This window comes from Penicillium oxalicum, chromosome IV (genome assembly GCF_001723175.1).
Source record: "Penicillium oxalicum strain HP7-1 chromosome IV, whole genome shotgun sequence".
Classification (NCBI taxonomy): domain Eukaryota; kingdom Fungi; phylum Ascomycota; class Eurotiomycetes; order Eurotiales; family Aspergillaceae; genus Penicillium; species Penicillium oxalicum.
Genome location: NC_064653.1, coordinates 1362579 through 1379349, shown reverse-complemented (window position 1 = coordinate 1379349; position 16771 = coordinate 1362579). Strand labels below are relative to the sequence as shown.

The 16771-nt window shown below is 51.5% G+C and overlaps 7 protein-coding genes across 7 annotated transcripts; 4 read left to right on the top strand and 3 right to left on the bottom strand.

The window, feature by feature from the left end:
- Positions 1-1446: 1446 nt before the first annotated feature.
- POX_d05266 (Serine/threonine-protein kinase nrc-2) lies at positions 1447-3523 on the top strand (the record flags this gene model as incomplete). The annotated part of the gene is made up of 4 exons (XM_050114115.1): positions 1447-2257; positions 2330-2503; positions 2582-2707; positions 2787-3523. The coding sequence occupies 4 exons, from the start codon at positions 1447-1449 to the stop codon at positions 3521-3523; spliced, it is 1848 nt and encodes a 615-aa protein (XP_049969066.1).
- Positions 3524-4841: 1318 nt separating this feature from the next.
- POX_d05265 (uncharacterized protein) lies at positions 4842-5860 on the top strand (the record flags this gene model as incomplete). Its single annotated transcript, XM_050114114.1, has 2 exons — positions 4842-5315; positions 5573-5860. The coding sequence occupies 2 exons, from the start codon at positions 4842-4844 to the stop codon at positions 5858-5860; spliced, it is 762 nt and encodes a 253-aa protein (XP_049969065.1).
- Positions 5861-6552: 692 nt separating this feature from the next.
- On the bottom strand, positions 6553-7864 carry POX_d05264 (putative 37S ribosomal protein S5; the record flags this gene model as incomplete). The annotated part of the gene is made up of 2 exons (XM_050114113.1): positions 6553-6770; positions 6847-7864. The coding sequence occupies 2 exons, from the start codon at positions 7862-7864 to the stop codon at positions 6553-6555; spliced, it is 1236 nt and encodes a 411-aa protein (XP_049969064.1).
- A 60-nt stretch (positions 7865-7924) lies between these two features.
- Positions 7925-9904, top strand: POX_d05263 (uncharacterized protein; the record flags this gene model as incomplete). Its single annotated transcript, XM_050114112.1, has 1 exon — positions 7925-9904. The coding sequence occupies one exon, from the start codon at positions 7925-7927 to the stop codon at positions 9902-9904; it is 1980 nt and encodes a 659-aa protein (XP_049969063.1).
- Positions 9905-10332: 428 nt separating this feature from the next.
- POX_d05262 (Actin-related protein 3) lies at positions 10333-11885 on the bottom strand (the record flags this gene model as incomplete). Its single annotated transcript, XM_050114111.1, has 4 exons — positions 10333-11232; positions 11315-11676; positions 11770-11792; positions 11851-11885. The coding sequence occupies 4 exons, from the start codon at positions 11883-11885 to the stop codon at positions 10333-10335; spliced, it is 1320 nt and encodes a 439-aa protein (XP_049969062.1).
- A 1077-nt stretch (positions 11886-12962) lies between these two features.
- Positions 12963-15097, top strand: POX_d05261 (uncharacterized protein; the record flags this gene model as incomplete). Its single annotated transcript, XM_050114110.1, has 7 exons — positions 12963-13069; positions 13129-13328; positions 13382-13953; positions 14021-14477; positions 14549-14658; positions 14712-14818; positions 14938-15097. The coding sequence occupies 7 exons, from the start codon at positions 12963-12965 to the stop codon at positions 15095-15097; spliced, it is 1713 nt and encodes a 570-aa protein (XP_049969061.1).
- A 435-nt stretch (positions 15098-15532) lies between these two features.
- Positions 15533-16752, bottom strand: POX_d05260 (General transcription factor IIH subunit 3; the record flags this gene model as incomplete). The annotated part of the gene is made up of 2 exons (XM_050114109.1): positions 15533-16638; positions 16707-16752. The coding sequence occupies 2 exons, from the start codon at positions 16750-16752 to the stop codon at positions 15533-15535; spliced, it is 1152 nt and encodes a 383-aa protein (XP_049969060.1).
- Positions 16753-16771: the final 19 nt, after the last annotated feature.

The window sequence follows — 16771 nt, the reverse complement described above, 5'->3', positions numbered from 1 at the left end:
TTCACCAAGTGAGATCAAAATTCCCACACTCTCCCGTCCCCCTCATCGGTCATTTTCTTTGATTCTCAGCCTGTAGTTGGACCAGAGCCTGTACGGCGACAACCCCCATGTGGCTGCAATTGGCTCCCGCAGGTCTTTTCCCACATCCACTGCAAAGAACCGCCACCCCGACGACCCGCCACCAGCACCCAGAAGACCGAACGGAAACTGTGCGGAGCTGGAAAGTTGGCACCAATGAAAGAAGAACATTCAATTCTTTTTCTGGGTTCTGGAAAGGGATGATCCACACCGTGCCTGAGCACCCATCGAGTAGGCACTTCCGTATGGTTACCTACTAGGTACCGCTTCCTATACCGTGCCTGGCTGATCGTTCATGCAGTCAGGCATGTATAACCATCGCGAACATGGACTGTAGTAGTGACGGGTGAAGCTCATCGCCCACGACTTCTTACAGTATCACAAGCACGATGGGGCCTTCTCTTTGATCGAGGACGATAAGCACTCAGCCTCCTTCGCCTTCTATGCGCGCCCGGGCTATTGGAGGGGGGGGGGTTTCCTCGAGACCCCCTCAGATGCCTCGGCGTGGGAAAACGACCCATTGCAAAAACAAAAAACAAACAAACAAAGGTTAAATTTTCTTCCAATGTCACCGAGGCTGGGATACAGAAAACACAGAATCATTTTGGTGCAATGTACTAGGTACCTACTACTATCTTTGAGCCTCCGGTCAATGGTACGGGGATTAGGTACCGATCCATTCTTCAGCCGGAACTCAGCCAGCCGTATAGACCGTCAGTGATAGGTGATAATTTATATGATCGAGCATGTGGTAATACTCTATTTGCATTGTGATTGTGAGTTTCGGCCGATCGGGGATCACGTCGAGCGCCCTGAGATGGACATGGACCTCTTCGTGTAGACACCTGCAACGTCTCCCGGCTGAAGGTTGAAACTGGAAATCCCCCCGGCTGCAGCCGTGGCCTGACTAAGCGTGTGGCCTCCGCGTGCTTCTCCACTTGCCCACTCCGACTCCCCTTCGCTGTCCCTCGCCCTTGTCTGATCCGATCCCGTTTGTTTCTCAAAAGACCATCCTTCAGAAATCTTTCGTTCCGGTTGGTAATCAACGATGCCGAGCGGTTGACACCATCACAGCCTTCTTGCCCTTCCTCTTGCAGCACATATCGTGGAAAAGTCCCGGTTGTTGGTCTCTAGATAAGGATTCTGAATCGAGAGCCTCTACTCCCCTCCCTGTGGTGCCCACATCCAACATCCACGCCATCCTCATCATCATCGCTTGACTGCGGGCGCTTTTGCATTGTTTCAATCCATCTGCTTGCAGGCTCCTGATCTGGAAATTTCCCATCCTCTCATTGTCAGCAATTGCACACTTGGCGACGCATCTTTCTTCTCGATATGACACAGCTTTTTGCATCCAGTCCGTCCGCGATGACAAATGCCGAAAAGCGTGGGAACTTCCCCGGCTTATCTCTCCCATCTCGGAAACACTCCAATGACTCGAGTCATCTGCCCACGAAAATCAAAAACTTTTTCCGCATCAACAGCTCAAGCGGCGGGAGTCCCGTTGGCTCTGATCGAGAACGGGAGAAGGAGAACAGCCCTGCAAAGAACGAGAAGACCGGGTTTCGACAGTCCCGCTTCCTCCCTACCATCGGTCGCAACCGTTCGACAACTGTGGCCAGCGAGGGCAATCCTCTCGATGATGCTGTGTCGCCCACCGCTTCGGCAAATCCATACTTTGCTCATCAGGGCCAGCCGGCCCTGCGACATCGCAATGATGGATCCGTCCCATCGTCTCCTCCTGATACTCCCGAGCTGCAGGTCACCGGGGTCTCGGCGGCGGAGCAGGCTGTGACGTCCAACAAGGAGGAATTGGCTCGCAAACTCCGGCGCGTAGCCTCCGCACCCAATGCCCAGGGCCTGTTCTCCAACGGTCAGGGCAACGCTCGTCCACAAACAGCCGAAATGGGCCAGGAAACCGTGGTGGAACTTTCCGAGTCCCAGCTCGCCATGGAAGAGAAAGACCATGCCCTTACTGTACCGACCACTCGCCTAGCCAACCGGATCGACACCAACAATGCCGCCTTCCGCCGCACATACAGCTCCAACTCAATCAAGGTTCGCAATGTGGAGGTGGGCCCAGCAAGTTTTGACAAGATCAAATTGATCGGCAAGGGGGACGTGGGGAAGGTGTACTTGGTCCGAGAGAAGAAGTCAAGTCGTCTATACGCTATGAAGGGTATGTTTCCCAGGGTTCATTTTCTATCTCTTTTTTTTGGCTCGATACAGCCCCAGCTGACTCAACGTGCAGTATTGAGCAAAAAGGAAATGATTAAACGAAACAAGATCAAGCGCGCTCTGGCGGAGCAGGAAATCCTCGCAACCAGCAACCACCCTTTCATCGTCACCCTGTACCACTCTTTCCAATCGGAGGACTATCTCTATCTTTGTATGGAGTACTGCAGTGGTGGAGAATTTTTCCGAAGTATGTAAAGCAACTCTTGATCCGGATTGCTCTCAGGCGTTAGTCTTGAATCATTGCTGACCCCGCTTGTCTTGCCAGCCTTGCAAACACGCCCAGGGAAATGCATCTCTGAAGATGCTGCCCGCTTTTACGCCGCCGAGGTGACAGCTGCTCTGGAATACCTTCACTTGATGGGATTTATTTACCGTGACCTCAAACCAGAAAGTACGTCGATCCTCATACGCGAGGGTCCTTTGGTTCTTCCCTGGATTGAGAATGAGTGTGCTAACTTTCTTCCGAAAAGATATTCTCCTTCATCAATCTGGCCACATTATGCTTTCGGACTTTGACTTGTCCAAGCAGTCTGGCCCCGGTGGTGCCCCGACAATGATTCCCGGGAGAAGTGGTGGCTCCTCAATGGCTGCTCTTCCCACGATCGATACCAAGTCATGCATTGCTGATTTCCGCACGAATTCGTTCGTCGGCACTGAGGAATACATCGCCCCTGAGGTGATTAAAGGCTGCGGCCACACCAGTGCCGTCGACTGGTGGACACTCGGCATTCTCATTTACGAAATGCTGTACGGAACTACCCCCTTCAAGGGCAAGAATCGCAATGCAACCTTTGCTAGCATTTTGCGAGACGAGCCTCCCTTCCCGGAACACTCGGGGGCTCAGCAGATTTCGACTCTCTGCAAGTCGCTGATCCGCAAGCTGTTGATCAAGGATGAGACCAAACGTCTTGGTGCTCGCGCTGGCGCGTCTGATGTCAAGACTCATCCCTTCTTCCGCACGACGCAGTGGGCTTTGATTCGCCACATGAAGCCGCCCATGATTCCTCATCAGGGTCGTGTCGGGACCGATACCGTCAACTTCCGCAACGTCAAGGAGAGTGGCAGTGTGGACATTGGGGGTACCACCAACCCCAGCAAGTTGAAGGGTGTCCCTATGGATTCGGGCCTGGCTACTCCGAACGCAGAACTGAACGATCCGTTCGAGGAGTTCAACAGCGTCACTCTCCACCACGAAGGGGATCACTAAACCAGCTGGTTCTCTGACTCGCCCATGGCCGTCCTTGCCGTGCATCCCGCTTTCCGTATCCATTATACCATTCCATATTTTCTTCGCCTTGTGGTACACAGCAGGCGGGCGGGACAGCTCGGCATCGGCCCATTGATGACCCTGATGTTTTTTCTTCACTTTTTTCCTTTCGGGTGGGGATCACGAATACATTGCGATCACGCTTCTGTTCGCTCCATCTGCCACCGCACAATCAGTCCAGATGGGGCGGAGAAGACCTCGGACCTGTGTACTAAATTATATATGTTTGTGCTTTACCTTCTTGCGTTGTTCAACTCACTTGATTTATGCTGGCATTTTCATTGCAGCCGTCCTATTTCATTCTCTGGGGTTTGCCCCAGCTGCTTTGACTCCTCTCTTTTTGTCTCGCGCACGTACGGCTCTGTCCTCGCTTCGTACGTTGTCACGTTCTGGATGCTCTCGTGATGATTCCTTCTCTCTGTGGATTTTCTCCTCCCTGCAGCGGTGGCGTTTTCGGATTTTGTCCCTGCTTTTTTTTGGATGCGTTTTGAAATACGTTGTTTGGTTGTCTTCCGGCATTTTTGACGTCTGCCTAATTTGTGATACTGATCGTGAGGAGGTTTCCTTGACGAATACAAAACACTGTTTCACTGGTCTTGCAAAAGTCTGAATGGCGCCCAACCTTGGAATGACCCTCATCGTGAAGCCTATTTTGTGTGGTTGCAGAAAGTGGTTGAAGTAGAAAGAATTTCTGATTGAAGGACATGATTGTCTAATATATAAGATGACAGAATTATCTCAGGTCGGTAGCTGGAGAATAACCGGCCTCTGATGAATCGGGTTAAATTTCCACCGTAGATTCGAGAGAAGATTGAGTGATCGATCGGAGGTGGGAGGTTGGAGGTGGAAGATGATTGGAAGTATCGTTCTGTATAACGTTATCCTCTTGACTGTGTAGGGGGGTAAGATGTGATCTTATCAAATACTGAATTGTCTATCTTGAGAATACCTCAATTGTGCTGCATATAAGAAGGGAATTAAATGATAGACTAGCTTTATGTAATCTGGAAAATAGCTTCCTTTGAGCAGACGCCGAGGTCGAAAAGTTGAATATTTGTACTGGATACATGATGGTTGTGCTGCGGTAGTTCAATCTATAAGAGTCCGACAGTTCTCTTTGTATCGTCTCTATCGAGCTGTGGAGCAGAGTGCTACCTAGTAGTGCCTCATATCTTACATTCTTCATGTTTGGCCCACATGACTGTATTTCCACACAAATATTACCGTCAGACATCTCCCTGAAGAGATTCAAGAATACATGTACTGCCAAAAAGAAAAGTCATCTAGTCCTGTTCCAGTCGACAGACCGAGAGGACGGGAGGAGCCAAATGAGAATCGCAGGCTCCGCCGCAGTATTTCGGATCACCCACCGAGTGGACCTCCGCAACTGATTGTTCAAGCTCCCCCACCATCCAGCTCTTCACTCGCCCGACAATCCTCGATAGAAAACCCCCAGACGCTCCTCTACCTCCCTCCACTTTCCCCGAAGATGTCCGCCTTTGCACTTCACGATGACCCGGACGCTCTCGATGATTCCTACACCGAGCCAGACCCCGAGACCCTGGAGAGTCCGTCGTCGAGCGCGCAAGAGCGAGACAGGACCTCTCCGGCCGCCGGCAACTCTCATTCCCGCTCCAACAACCCGCTCTTAGGAGATGATACTGCACTCGTTTCTGACTTGGAACAAGAGGTGCTGGACGAATATACTCGCTTATTGCGCAATGTTAATCAGGTCAGTTTTGATTTATCCCTTCCCCCCTTCTCTTCTCCTCTTCTCTCCTCTCAGAACCTGGCAATCCAACCGGCGTGTACCTACACCAATCCACCATTTTCTCTATGTCGGGGTCCAGGAGGGGGAGGCTTTTCTTTTCTTTTCTTTTCTTTTTTTTAAAAAAATAGAAAAAGAAAAACAAAGCAAAGCTGCAAACCACAAATCCGAATGCGAAGCTAAATCTTGACTCGCCGCGTTGCGAATGAAATCCCTTCTAGCTCTCTGAAAAAGTCGGCCTTCTTGCAGGTTCCCCAGCCTCCATGACGTTGGATGGGATGCGTCTGTTAGAACGGAAAACCGCCACGGTTTGCACACTGCTCAAGGCGAGTGTGTATAGTATTGTGTTGCAGCAGCAGATTTGGAATGAGAGTGAGGAGCAGCAGCAGCAGCAGCAACAACAAGAACAACACCACTTGCATGGTCATGATCCGGACGAGCCATTCTCGGATCAGGAATATCAGCGCAGTGATGTCTATGATCGGGATGGAGATGTCACTTTTCAATGAAAGAGGGGGGAAGGGAAAATATCGCCTAGGGCACCTTGGTTGCGTATTTGCGTGTTTGGTGTCGAGGTGGTTCGGAGTCCTGTTGAGAGCCTTTTATGTTTGTTGCCTTTTGTGGTCCTTCTTTCTTTTTTTGGGTGTTTGATTTTTTATTTTCTATCTTGGTCTTCGATATACCCTGTATTCCTTTGGTTTGGGGGGGGGGGGGGGGGTAATGGTTCAATAGACATGGGCGGTCTGCAATTTGGAAAATACTCGATTCCTTTCTTTTGTGATAGGATGGTAGAAGCGGCGGTAGAGGGTTGTCACTAAAACAGAGAGTTGGGTTTCCCTCCCTCTCGTCTGTTTTTTTTGGGGGGCGGGAATTCAACACACATGACCGTTACATATCTAGATCTGTCACTGCAGATATTTTGGATCTAGGCCAGAGAACTGGAAGTCGATCCGCGTGGTCAAATTGAAGCTGACCGTGACATCAAAAGGCAGGGAGCAATAACCAGTCAGGAGACAGTGTTCTAAAATGGGTTGGAATGATCATTTTGACGGGTGAACCGCGGGATAGTACAGGTACAAATACATAGAGAAGATGGAGGAAGAAAAGGGGAAACAGAAAGGACGCCCATTATATACACGCCGAGGGAAGAAAAATGCACGGCTCAATCAATTGCAATGTCTCACGCAAAAAGGTCTTTTGACTAAACCTTGCCAGCATAGTAGACCTTGCGCACATCGACCATCTTCCGACCGCGCGCACGAGCAACCTCTTCAGGGTCTCGCTGGCTCATGAGAGCCTCGTACGCAGCCTTGACAGTGTTCATCTTATTCCGGGAGCGATTGACGCGAGCAGCGAGGTCGTGGATACCAGCGGCGCGGCACATTTCGTAGATCAGATGCTGTACACGGAGACCAAAGCCTGAAGGGTTGCGGGTTAGCTAAACTGATTCTCAATCAGGGTGTACGATGACACCGTGGCTTCCACGGGTGCTTACCTGGAGGACGGTGCATCAACTGCAGCTCTACGGCGCCGACCTTGCCGGTCACGTCGCCAAAGATAGTCCGGTTCTCATACCGAGGAACGGGCTGCATGTTGCGGATAGCACGGTACTGAGACTGCGTCTTGGCATCGGAAGCCTCATCGGACTTGCCCTCGCCAATTCCCAGAAGACCGTTGCCGTTACCGGCAATAGAGAGACGATAGGCACGGCGAACCTTACCCAGACGGGTCTGGTTGACGACAGAGTGAGAGACCAGTGTTTTCAACCGGAACTCGCGAACCTGGCTGGCAGTGTAACCGGTGGCGAGGAGTAGACTCCGGAGGGCATCCGTCATCTCCTCGGCTTCTAGTGACCGCTCCTTCTCACCCTTCTCAGCTGCAGTCTTGCGCTCTTCAACACGAGGCTCGTCCAGGGTCTCGCCAGCGGCGAACAGGTCGGGAACAAGGGCGCTGTGTGGGCTCATCTCATTCTCCTCCTTGCCGTGGGTCAAGCGCAACTCATCTGCGAATCGGACAAAGTCTGCACCTGTCGCATCTTCCGGCATCTCGGCAAAGAAGCGGCCAAACTCCTTGACAAAGTCATCCTCGCTCTTGAGCTTGAAGTTGTAATCCGAGTTCGACTGGGGCGAGCGCACGTGTCGATCAATACTAGGCTCGATGACGGAGAAGTCGTCCACGTAGTTCAGTTTCAGGGGGTCATCACGTTCATGCAGCTGCTCAGCCAAATCCTTGGGATCAATGGCTGCCTCGCCGGCTTTAACAGCTTCCATCTGCGAGGGCGAGTACTCCTGGGCCAGATAGGCCTTCTCCTCCTCCGTATAAGGCTTGAAGTCCGTAGGCTTCGCCGTCTTTGTAGCAGACTTCTCGAGAGCCTTGATCACAGAGGACTCTGGTTTGCGGTCATTGAATTGTGTGAACGATGGGTGGAATTGGCGACGGGGGACTCGCGTGCCTTGTGTAGCAGCTCGAGAGAAGCTGCAGAACACGCATCTTGCTGGCCGAGTAAAACTCATTATGAGGGAGTTGTATGCAGCTCGTCAGCTAGCAAGAATCGCTAGCCACGAGCTCAGGAAATGGAAAATCAGGGAGCAATCAACAAACGGCGAAACCAGTGGGCGCAGGCAAAGAAACGGCCGGAGGTCAACCTTCGGGAGGAATTTCTCGCACGGCCGGGCGGTCAGTGCGGAGCCAATCAACACTGCGACAGATACAACCTTCTAATAAATTTCCAGATCGCGGAAAAGCTTCTTGATTTTTGCGCATTCAATCGTGACTCGATTTGCGGCCATTACATGTTTTCCGTGAGGTTACCGATCAGTCAGTTGAGAAAGATCTTCGTTACTTCGACTCGCTCATTGGGACTAGATCAGCTTGCTTTAATACCACCTAGTTCGCGCCATTGGCGGTCTGCGACAACGGCCACTGCGACAATGTCCGGCAATCCGAGGAAACAGTTTGGCGGTAATTTTCGCAAGAAGGCAAAGTTTGACAAGAAGAAGAAGAGTGGCGAGCATGATGAGGTGCTTCTAGCAGATGTCAATGACTTGATCAAGCGGAATCGCCCTGAAGAGGACCAAACTTCGGACGAAAATGGCACCTCGGCGTCTCCCACACTCCCCGAGACTTTTACCGAGATCGAGCTGACGGTCTCTGATCTCTCCTCGACAGGAGACGGTCTTGCTCTATCAGAAAACAACGACCATGTATATGTCGTGCCTTTTACAGTTCCTGGCGATAGAGTGCGCGTCAAGGTCATTCGCCATTGTCCTGCTCAATCATACACAATCACCGACTTTCTCAGTGTGATTGAACCCGGCCCAAAGAGAAATGACTCTTTGATCAAGTGTCAATACTTCTCAAAGTGCTCTGGTTGCCAACTCCAGATGATGTCATACGAAGATCAGCTGGCGCATAAGCGGCGCATCGTGGAGAAGGCGTATGCCAACTTCTCAGGATTGGTTCCGGAGCTAGTCCCAGCTGTTGGCGATACATTCCCATCTCCGATGCAGTATGGGTACCGGACAAAACTCACTCCGCACTTTGCACATGGAGGCGCGAAGAAAAAGGCGAATGCAGATGGTCAAGAAGCCCAAGAAGTTCAAGTCCCGCCAATCGGCTTTTGCTACAAGAATCGCAGGGCGGACATGGATATTGAGGACTGTCCCCTGGGAACAGACATTGTCCGCCGTGGTCTCAAAAGCGAGCGGAAACGCGTCACCGAGAACATTCGCTCCTACAAGAAAGGCGCCACTCTTCTCATGCGTGAATCCACTTCGCGCATCATGAAAGACGCATCAGGCGCTGAGACAGAAGAGAAGGATTTGAATGGACTTACATCAACGTCCGGCGCCGACACTGGCGACGTGATTCGCACCGATCGTGGGGCCTATATTGAAGAAAAGCGCTGCATCACTGACAACAACGCCACAACGGTCGAGTACGTTGACGACTATATTTTCAGCAACAAAGCTGGTGCATTCTTCCAGAATAACAATTCAATTCTCTCCGGCTTCACCGAATTCATCCGCTCGCATGCGCTCCCCCCAAACAATGATCAAGATCCTACCCCGATCAAATACCTTCTTGACGCGTACTCGGGTTCCGGCCTTTTCACCATCACCCTTTCCACCATCTTCAAATCCAGTCTCGGTGTTGACGTCGCTGGCGACTCCATCGTCTCTGCTCGTGAAAATGCCAAGGCCAACAATCTCCCCAACACCGGCTTCGCTGCCGCTGACGCCGCCGTTCTGTTCAAGGACGTGCCCTATCCGCCCGATCAAACGCTACTTGTCATTGATCCCCCTCGCAAGGGATGCTCCGAGGACTTCCTTCAGCAGCTGCTCACTTTCAAGCCTCGTCGCGTTGTTTACGTGAGTTGCAATGTGCACACCCAAGCTCGCGACGTCGCGGTTATGGTGCAAGGCGATGAAAAGCAGGATGTGCGCTATGAGATTGAGAGCATTCGTGGATTCGACTTCTTCCCTCAAACGGGACATGTGGAGGGTGTGGCTATCTTGAATCGCACGTCCTTCCCCAAGAGCGAGTCGCTATAATAATCTTCGCCAATTTCTCTTCAATGCTACTCCAATTGTGCCTATGTGAGATCTATGTGAGATTACTATTATTTGCATGTTTCATGAAGCTACTAGATTATAATCCCGGGCCGCTGGCATCCAAGACCAGCAGTGAGTCCTTGAATCACACATTGATTCTGTCTTAAAAGATTGCCTCCGGTTCTCCACAAAAAAAAGCCGCCTAACAATCCATTAGGTCCATCCTTAATACTCGGGCCCAAGCACAACCTCTTGTGTACCCATGCCCTAGTGCTTGATTGAATACAACACAAGAAGAGATCAAGAGAGGTTTTTAAAAAGAAAAGACAAGCTCGGAAAGAAAGGATGGAAAGATAGCGGACTATGAACAAGAGTAATCAGCGACACCTGCTGTTGGAAACATCATAAAGGACAGTGCGGATCAAGGTCTACGAGCTGCCGGGGCCACCCAGCAGGGCAAATCTCCGCACGATGCTGGGGCCAATCTCATCGTATTCAGCCTTGGTATGGCAATAGCTCCGGAACTCGGGCGTCTGACCCAGCAAGCTACCGCCGAACCAGGGTCCGTGCCGCTGTCGCTTATGCGTGACAACAGCAACATCCAGACCACCACTGCGCGCACCGCCGCTGCGTGCTTCTGAGGCGCGGATTCGAGCGTCAACCAAGTGACGGATATCGCGCTGAAGACGACGCCCAAAGTCCTTGTACAAGGTAGAGCCACCGGAAAGCACAATGTTCTTGTATAGACCTCGTCGCACATCGATAGGAGAAGACTGGATCACGCCATCAACGACGTTGGGAAGCGGGGTCAAGAAGTCGGACGAGTAAATCTCTGGGTTGAAGAAGATTTCGGGGGCCAGGAAACGTTCATATCCCACGTCGATGGAGACACTGCGGCCGTTGGGCGAGGTGACAGTGTGTTTCAGGAAACGATCGGGCTCGCGGTCGTATCGCGCGAACTCCTTGACGATGTCAGGGCTCACGTAGCAGTACTCCTCTTTGACTTTCTCGGCTGTCTTCAAGCTGCTATCGGGCTCACCCCGGTCACGAAGCAAGCTTTGAACAAAGTAGGTAATATCACGACCCGCGATGGGAATGCTCTTAATGGAAGATCCAATGACATAGCCCTCGGCAACCGGGATGACGTGGGTGACACCATCACCCGAGTCGATGACAGTACCGGTGAGCGATCGATCGGTGACCTTTGAGGAAGTCCAGGAAGCGGCGAGTGCGAGCACAGCTTGCACGGCAATGTAAAGACCGGCACAATTAAAGGATTCGAACATGATCTCGGCGGTGTTTTCGCGATTCTCAGGCGGGTTCAAGGGCTGTAAATGATTCCACGTTAGTACGGATCCAGACAATCAACACAGAATGCGGGGAAGCCGCGGAATTGGGACATAGTCATACCGGCTCAGTCAGAAGGAAGTAGTGGTCTTCGGGCTCGACACGCAGATATTTGAAGATTGAGTTGGACCAAAATCGCTCCATGTGATCCCAGTTCTCAATCTGACCGTGGCGGATTGGGTAGTTGACACCATAGCCCGGACCATTGCCTGCGGCCAGAGCCTCGTCTCCAATGAAGAAATCCAGGTCTTCCGTCCCACGCTTTGCAGACAAATGCGAACTACCTCCGCCGCCTCCACTCAAGAAAGTGGGCTTGCTCGCGACAGCAGGCCGCGAACCGGCGGAGCTTCCAGCGCTCCCAGCACCGGCCTTGGTGGCAATTGCAGTGGGAAAAACAAAAGAAGGTGAGTCGTTACCGGCAAAACCTGGTAGAATGATCCGAGTGGAATGTCAGTTCTGTGGGGACACTATGTGTGCTCAATTCAGCGCCGCCATGCTCGCGCGCACGAGGCACCTACCCAGCTTGGAGTAACCGGTACCGCTGAATCGCAATCGCTGGTTAGCCTCGGTTTCAAGTCCCAGGTAAAAGTAAGACTCACTTGTCCATGACAACGGCAGGAGTTTGGGACGCCATAGCAAAGAGCAGTAGGCAATGCCAATTCAGTCGTAAATGGGGGAAACACTTGGTGCCTCTAGAAGGGGGAGGGGATATGAGGTCAACCGTGGAGGAGCTCAGGCAGACAAGGCGGGGACGTAATCTTACATAAGCACCGAGCTTCCCTCAGACTGACTTCCACTTCAGTCCAGTCTCGTCAAGGTCTTGTTGTGCAGATTTGTCTGGTCTTGCATGATGACAATAGCAGAAATTCTAAATTAGTCACAGGTGAGCATACGCCAGGGAGAAGGATGAATCATGTTCATGATTGAACATAAAGCACAGAATTCACATCGTACATGGTGTGCTAGGTGTGGTTCACTATCCTAGTCACGTGTATGTCTAGCAGATCTACAGGCTCGATCGATCATCTCGTAACGAAGTAAAACTTGCCATGCATTTGACAACATCATGATATGTTCAGATGGTCCCAAATTCGCCAGTGCAATAATCAGGTCATAGAGCCAGTAAGAAATCCGCCCGGGGATTCTCCTCAGTCCGGATACCGGCGCTATTGCCATTCTCCACATTGATGCTGATGAAATAAAGGTAGAAGGAGCGTTTGGAGTATGAGGGCCTCAACTGGTAAATCACGCGACGATAAACATATCAACATACAATTGTTTGCCCAAATACAAGCCTTTGCCCACCGCACAAGTCAGTGGCATCCTTGACCTATCTTTTACAAATCCAGCTTTCCTGGCACAGTCCTTCGTTTCGTCTCTTTGTATTGCTATCTCCTATTAAAAAACCTCCTCTTCCGTCGGACCAAAATATTTTTTTCACTTCTCTCTCCAGACACGTCTCCGGAGGCATCGCTCATTCTCTCCCTGATCGGATTAAACCAGCATCGACACGTGTCTGAATCCTTTGCTTTGAATTTCCTGGATTCAGCTCAACCTCGAAACACTCGCTCCTCAACTGGCCGACTGCTTGACTGGCCTGGCCCATCTTGCAAGGACTTCCTTTCTTAACCACCACTCGCTTTACCTTGCTGCGGATTACCAAGTGAAAAAAAGAAAGACAAATAGCTTTGGAGGTTGTAAGCTCATCAAAATGACAAGCTTGCGGCAGACAGAAAGCCTCTATGCTATCTTCGTGCATGCTGGCGCTGGCTATCATTCGCACGAGAACGAGGATATGCATCTCGAGGCCTGCAGACAGTATGTATGATTGAAAGGAAGGTTACAATGTTCAAAATTGACACAAGTTTCATTGATAGGGCGATCGAAGCTGGAATGAGCCTGCTGCGAAATGGAGCCACTGCGGTCGATGCCGTGGAAATGGCCATCATGACCTTGGAGGATACGCCTGTTACGAATGCGGGCTATGGTAGTAATCTGAATGCTCTTGGTGAAGTTGAAGGCGATGCCTCGATTGTCGACCATTTCGGACGCAGCGGTGCATGCGGAGCAGTTCCCAGTATGACCTCTTCTCCTTGCCTTACCTGGACATCTGACTAACTCGCAGATCAGCTGTCAAGAACCCCATCATGCTAGCTCGCAAGATCTATGACCAAGCGTACCGTAACCCTGGACTAGCTCGAGTGCCACCAAACTTTCTCGTGGGCCAGGGAGCTGCTGACTTTGCCTGGGACAATGGTGTCCTTCTTACCGTTCCGGAACATCTCATCGCTCCTGGACCCCGGGCTCGGTACGAGATGTGGTGCAAAGATATCGCTGCCTATGAAGCTAAGCACCCAGAGAAGAGCAAGCGAAACCCTTTTCTCGCATGGGTTTGCCGTCCCAGCGTCTGTCCCACGAGCCAAACTACCGTCGTCGAAAGTGGAATAGAAAAAAATGTTCGCACAGCAGATGACACGACACAGGTACACCAGAGTGATTATGTTCGGTTTGAGCATATCGAGGGCGCAGATTCTACAGATGGTCATCGCACGACGTTTCATTCTGAAACCACTCCAGAGACCACCCACACAGGCCCCAGTGGCACTCGCTTCGGTCTTGAACAATCTGTCCACCCTGGATCTTCTGTGCTTCCCCCTACTAACTTCCACGAGGACGCAGAACACTCTCGGCTTGACAATATCGTAAGAGAACCAATGGCGTATGTGCGATCTGTACGTAACATTAACCATTTGTTTATTTAAATTACAGCATCAGCATGACCCACGACTCGATTTTCCAGCTGGCTACGGATCCAGCCTTCGAGCGGAGCTTGGGGATTCAAACAGCCTGAATGGCACCGAAGAACGTCCCTCTGAGAAGGAAGATTCCATCACGGACACTGTTGGAGTCATCGCGGTTGATAAATATGGTAACATCGCCGCGGGATCCTCCTCCGGAGGCATCGGCATGAAGCATCGGGGCAGAGTTGGTCCGGCTGCATTGATCGGTATTGGCACCCATGTGACTCCTGTTGATCCAACTGATTCCGAAAAAGCCACCGTGGCTGTGTGTACATCTGGCACTGGCGAGCATATCTCGTCTACATTCGCCGCCAGTACGTGTGCCAATCGTGTTTACTACGCTCAACGCAAAGACCGCAATGGACGTCTTGTAAACGTGAGCGAGGAGGAGGCTATTACCGAAATGATCAAGAACGAATTTGCGCGTATGCTTGTTCTTCAAAATGACACCGAGGGTGTTTTGCTGTGAAAAGATGCTGACACAGACAATGTCTAGGTCATCCTGCTGTGATCAATAGCGACATCGGCGGTTCGATCGGTATCATGTGTGTCAAGAAGACTATCGATGGCATCGCTCTCTTCTTCGCTCATAACAGCGACTCTTTTGTTGGTTTCCAAGAATACGCAGTTGCCAGACTATCACTGATCATTCTATACAGGCGGTTGCATCCATGTCAAGCTGCGATGAGCAGCCTTCTTGTATCATGTCTCGAATCACACGATCCGGAGCTACTGCTCTTGGAGGAACATACTTCCAGTATCCCGAGTAAGTGAGAGACCGCTTCGGGCTTTTTCGAACGAGCGTGCTGATAAATATTCGTACGTGGTACTGTTAGGCCCGCGGCCAAAATTCGAAAGATCGATAGGACCTAAACACGAGAACAGCATAAATGTCTTGCCGGCAGGCGGCGGAATAAGGTTTGGCACTTCTCGCCCGCTGAATCTCGATCTACAAATGCTAGCTCGATTGCCGCTGTGGGTGTTGGAGACCGCCAGCAGCATTGTGGGTGTTCTTTATGTGCTTTCCTGGGCGATTCCCTATTAGTCTTACGCCCTCCAATTATCCTATGGCATATTCTTTCTTCACGCATCGATTATGGCTGACCATTGTCTCCATGGTCTTAATTCTCTGACATCTGTTCTGCACATTGCTCTGACCGGCCATTGCATGGTCCTCAATTTCAGGCGTTCAAGATTTCCCCATCCTGGCCTTTCCTTTCGAGCGCACGTCCGATGTGTCTGTTCACTACACCGTCTTGGCTCTAGGACATACGTGAATCTGCGTTCATTACCTAGATGACCTAGAAAAAACTCCATGAAATCACGCTGATACGTCTTTTATGCCTCATTGATTCCATGATAGCATCAGCCGAATTAGAGACCTTTCCAGTTCCTCGAATCCAGCGAGAGAAATGGTTATAGAGTACAAGGGAATATGAGTTTGTCACTTGATTGAAGCCTCATTCTTTTCCAGTCCATATCAGCCCGGGCCGGGGGTTGGCGTTCCCGTGGACATGGGCGTTCCTACCGTCGATGTCCCATTCGCTCGCTTCTTTTTCTTCTTCTTTCTCGGAATGAGAGCTGGTTTAGAGCCAAAGTCACCAATGTCGAGCGGCGTCCCGCACGTCAGACACTCATTGTCGGGAGGCGGCTCGCAGAAGATGCTGAGGCAAATAGAGCAGACGTAGCCAATGTCCACGACCCGTCGATGACAAAAGCATGCCGCGCGGAAATCAACATCGACGCGCGTCGGCAAAACGAGATGTTTGCGTGAGCGTTGGTCCGGAAGAAAAGCCATCATCAAATACTGCAGCAGGCCACGCGGTTCAGAAAGAGCCATGTAGACGCCCTTGGTGGCATCGCAGGCCTGCTGCAGAAACACCGCATCGCCACTCAATTTGCACACGTCAATAGGAATGTGCAATCGCTGGCAGGCGAAAATGCCGTTCATGACGGGGATGTACTGGTGCGCCGAGTCGCTGGACCCACTGACCGAAACGATCAGGATTCGGCTTTGGAGGCGTTCGTCGTCGCTTGCTGCCGAGTACCGCCCTGGTCCTGTACCCCCTGCAGGCCCACTGCCACCACCACCGGTATCACCGGCGGCATCTTCCAAATCTGCACCGCCGTGCTTCTCGGCCCAGGCAATGGTCCGCCGATTGATGTTGCTTAAAGCCAGGGTCAGCGCCCCCGCGAGCATAGTGGATGTGTTCCCGCGAAGATCCTCGCTGCTCGTCGTATCCATAAGTTCTTTCAACCGTTGTGTGACTCGTTCCTCCACGACGCGGAACGGGCGGTATTTGTTGGTCTGTGACCCTGTTCCATCCTGACCATTCATTGTGATGTCGCCGTCGCCGTCGGCTAATGCTTTGGTTGGGTCTTCATCGTGCACAGGGTACAGCCATGTTGCTTTCGTGGTGTGAGATGCCACCACCGCGACCTCGTTCGCATAATTACAGGCGAGATGGGCATTGATAAAGACGAGAATGTTTGCCACGGCCTTGGTCAGCGGGAGCGAGTTCTCCAGGGTGGCCCAGGCATGTGGATTCGTATCGAGAATCACGGTGAGCAGAGAAGGTGCAAGTTCTGGCGTTTCTTGTCAGTGACGCTGGATAGTGGAGAGAAATACCCCAGGACTGTCAGAGTGCAGATACCTGTTGCATTGAGCTCGTAGTGCTCAGATGCATCGACTGAGTTCATGATTCTATGCGGAGCAAAC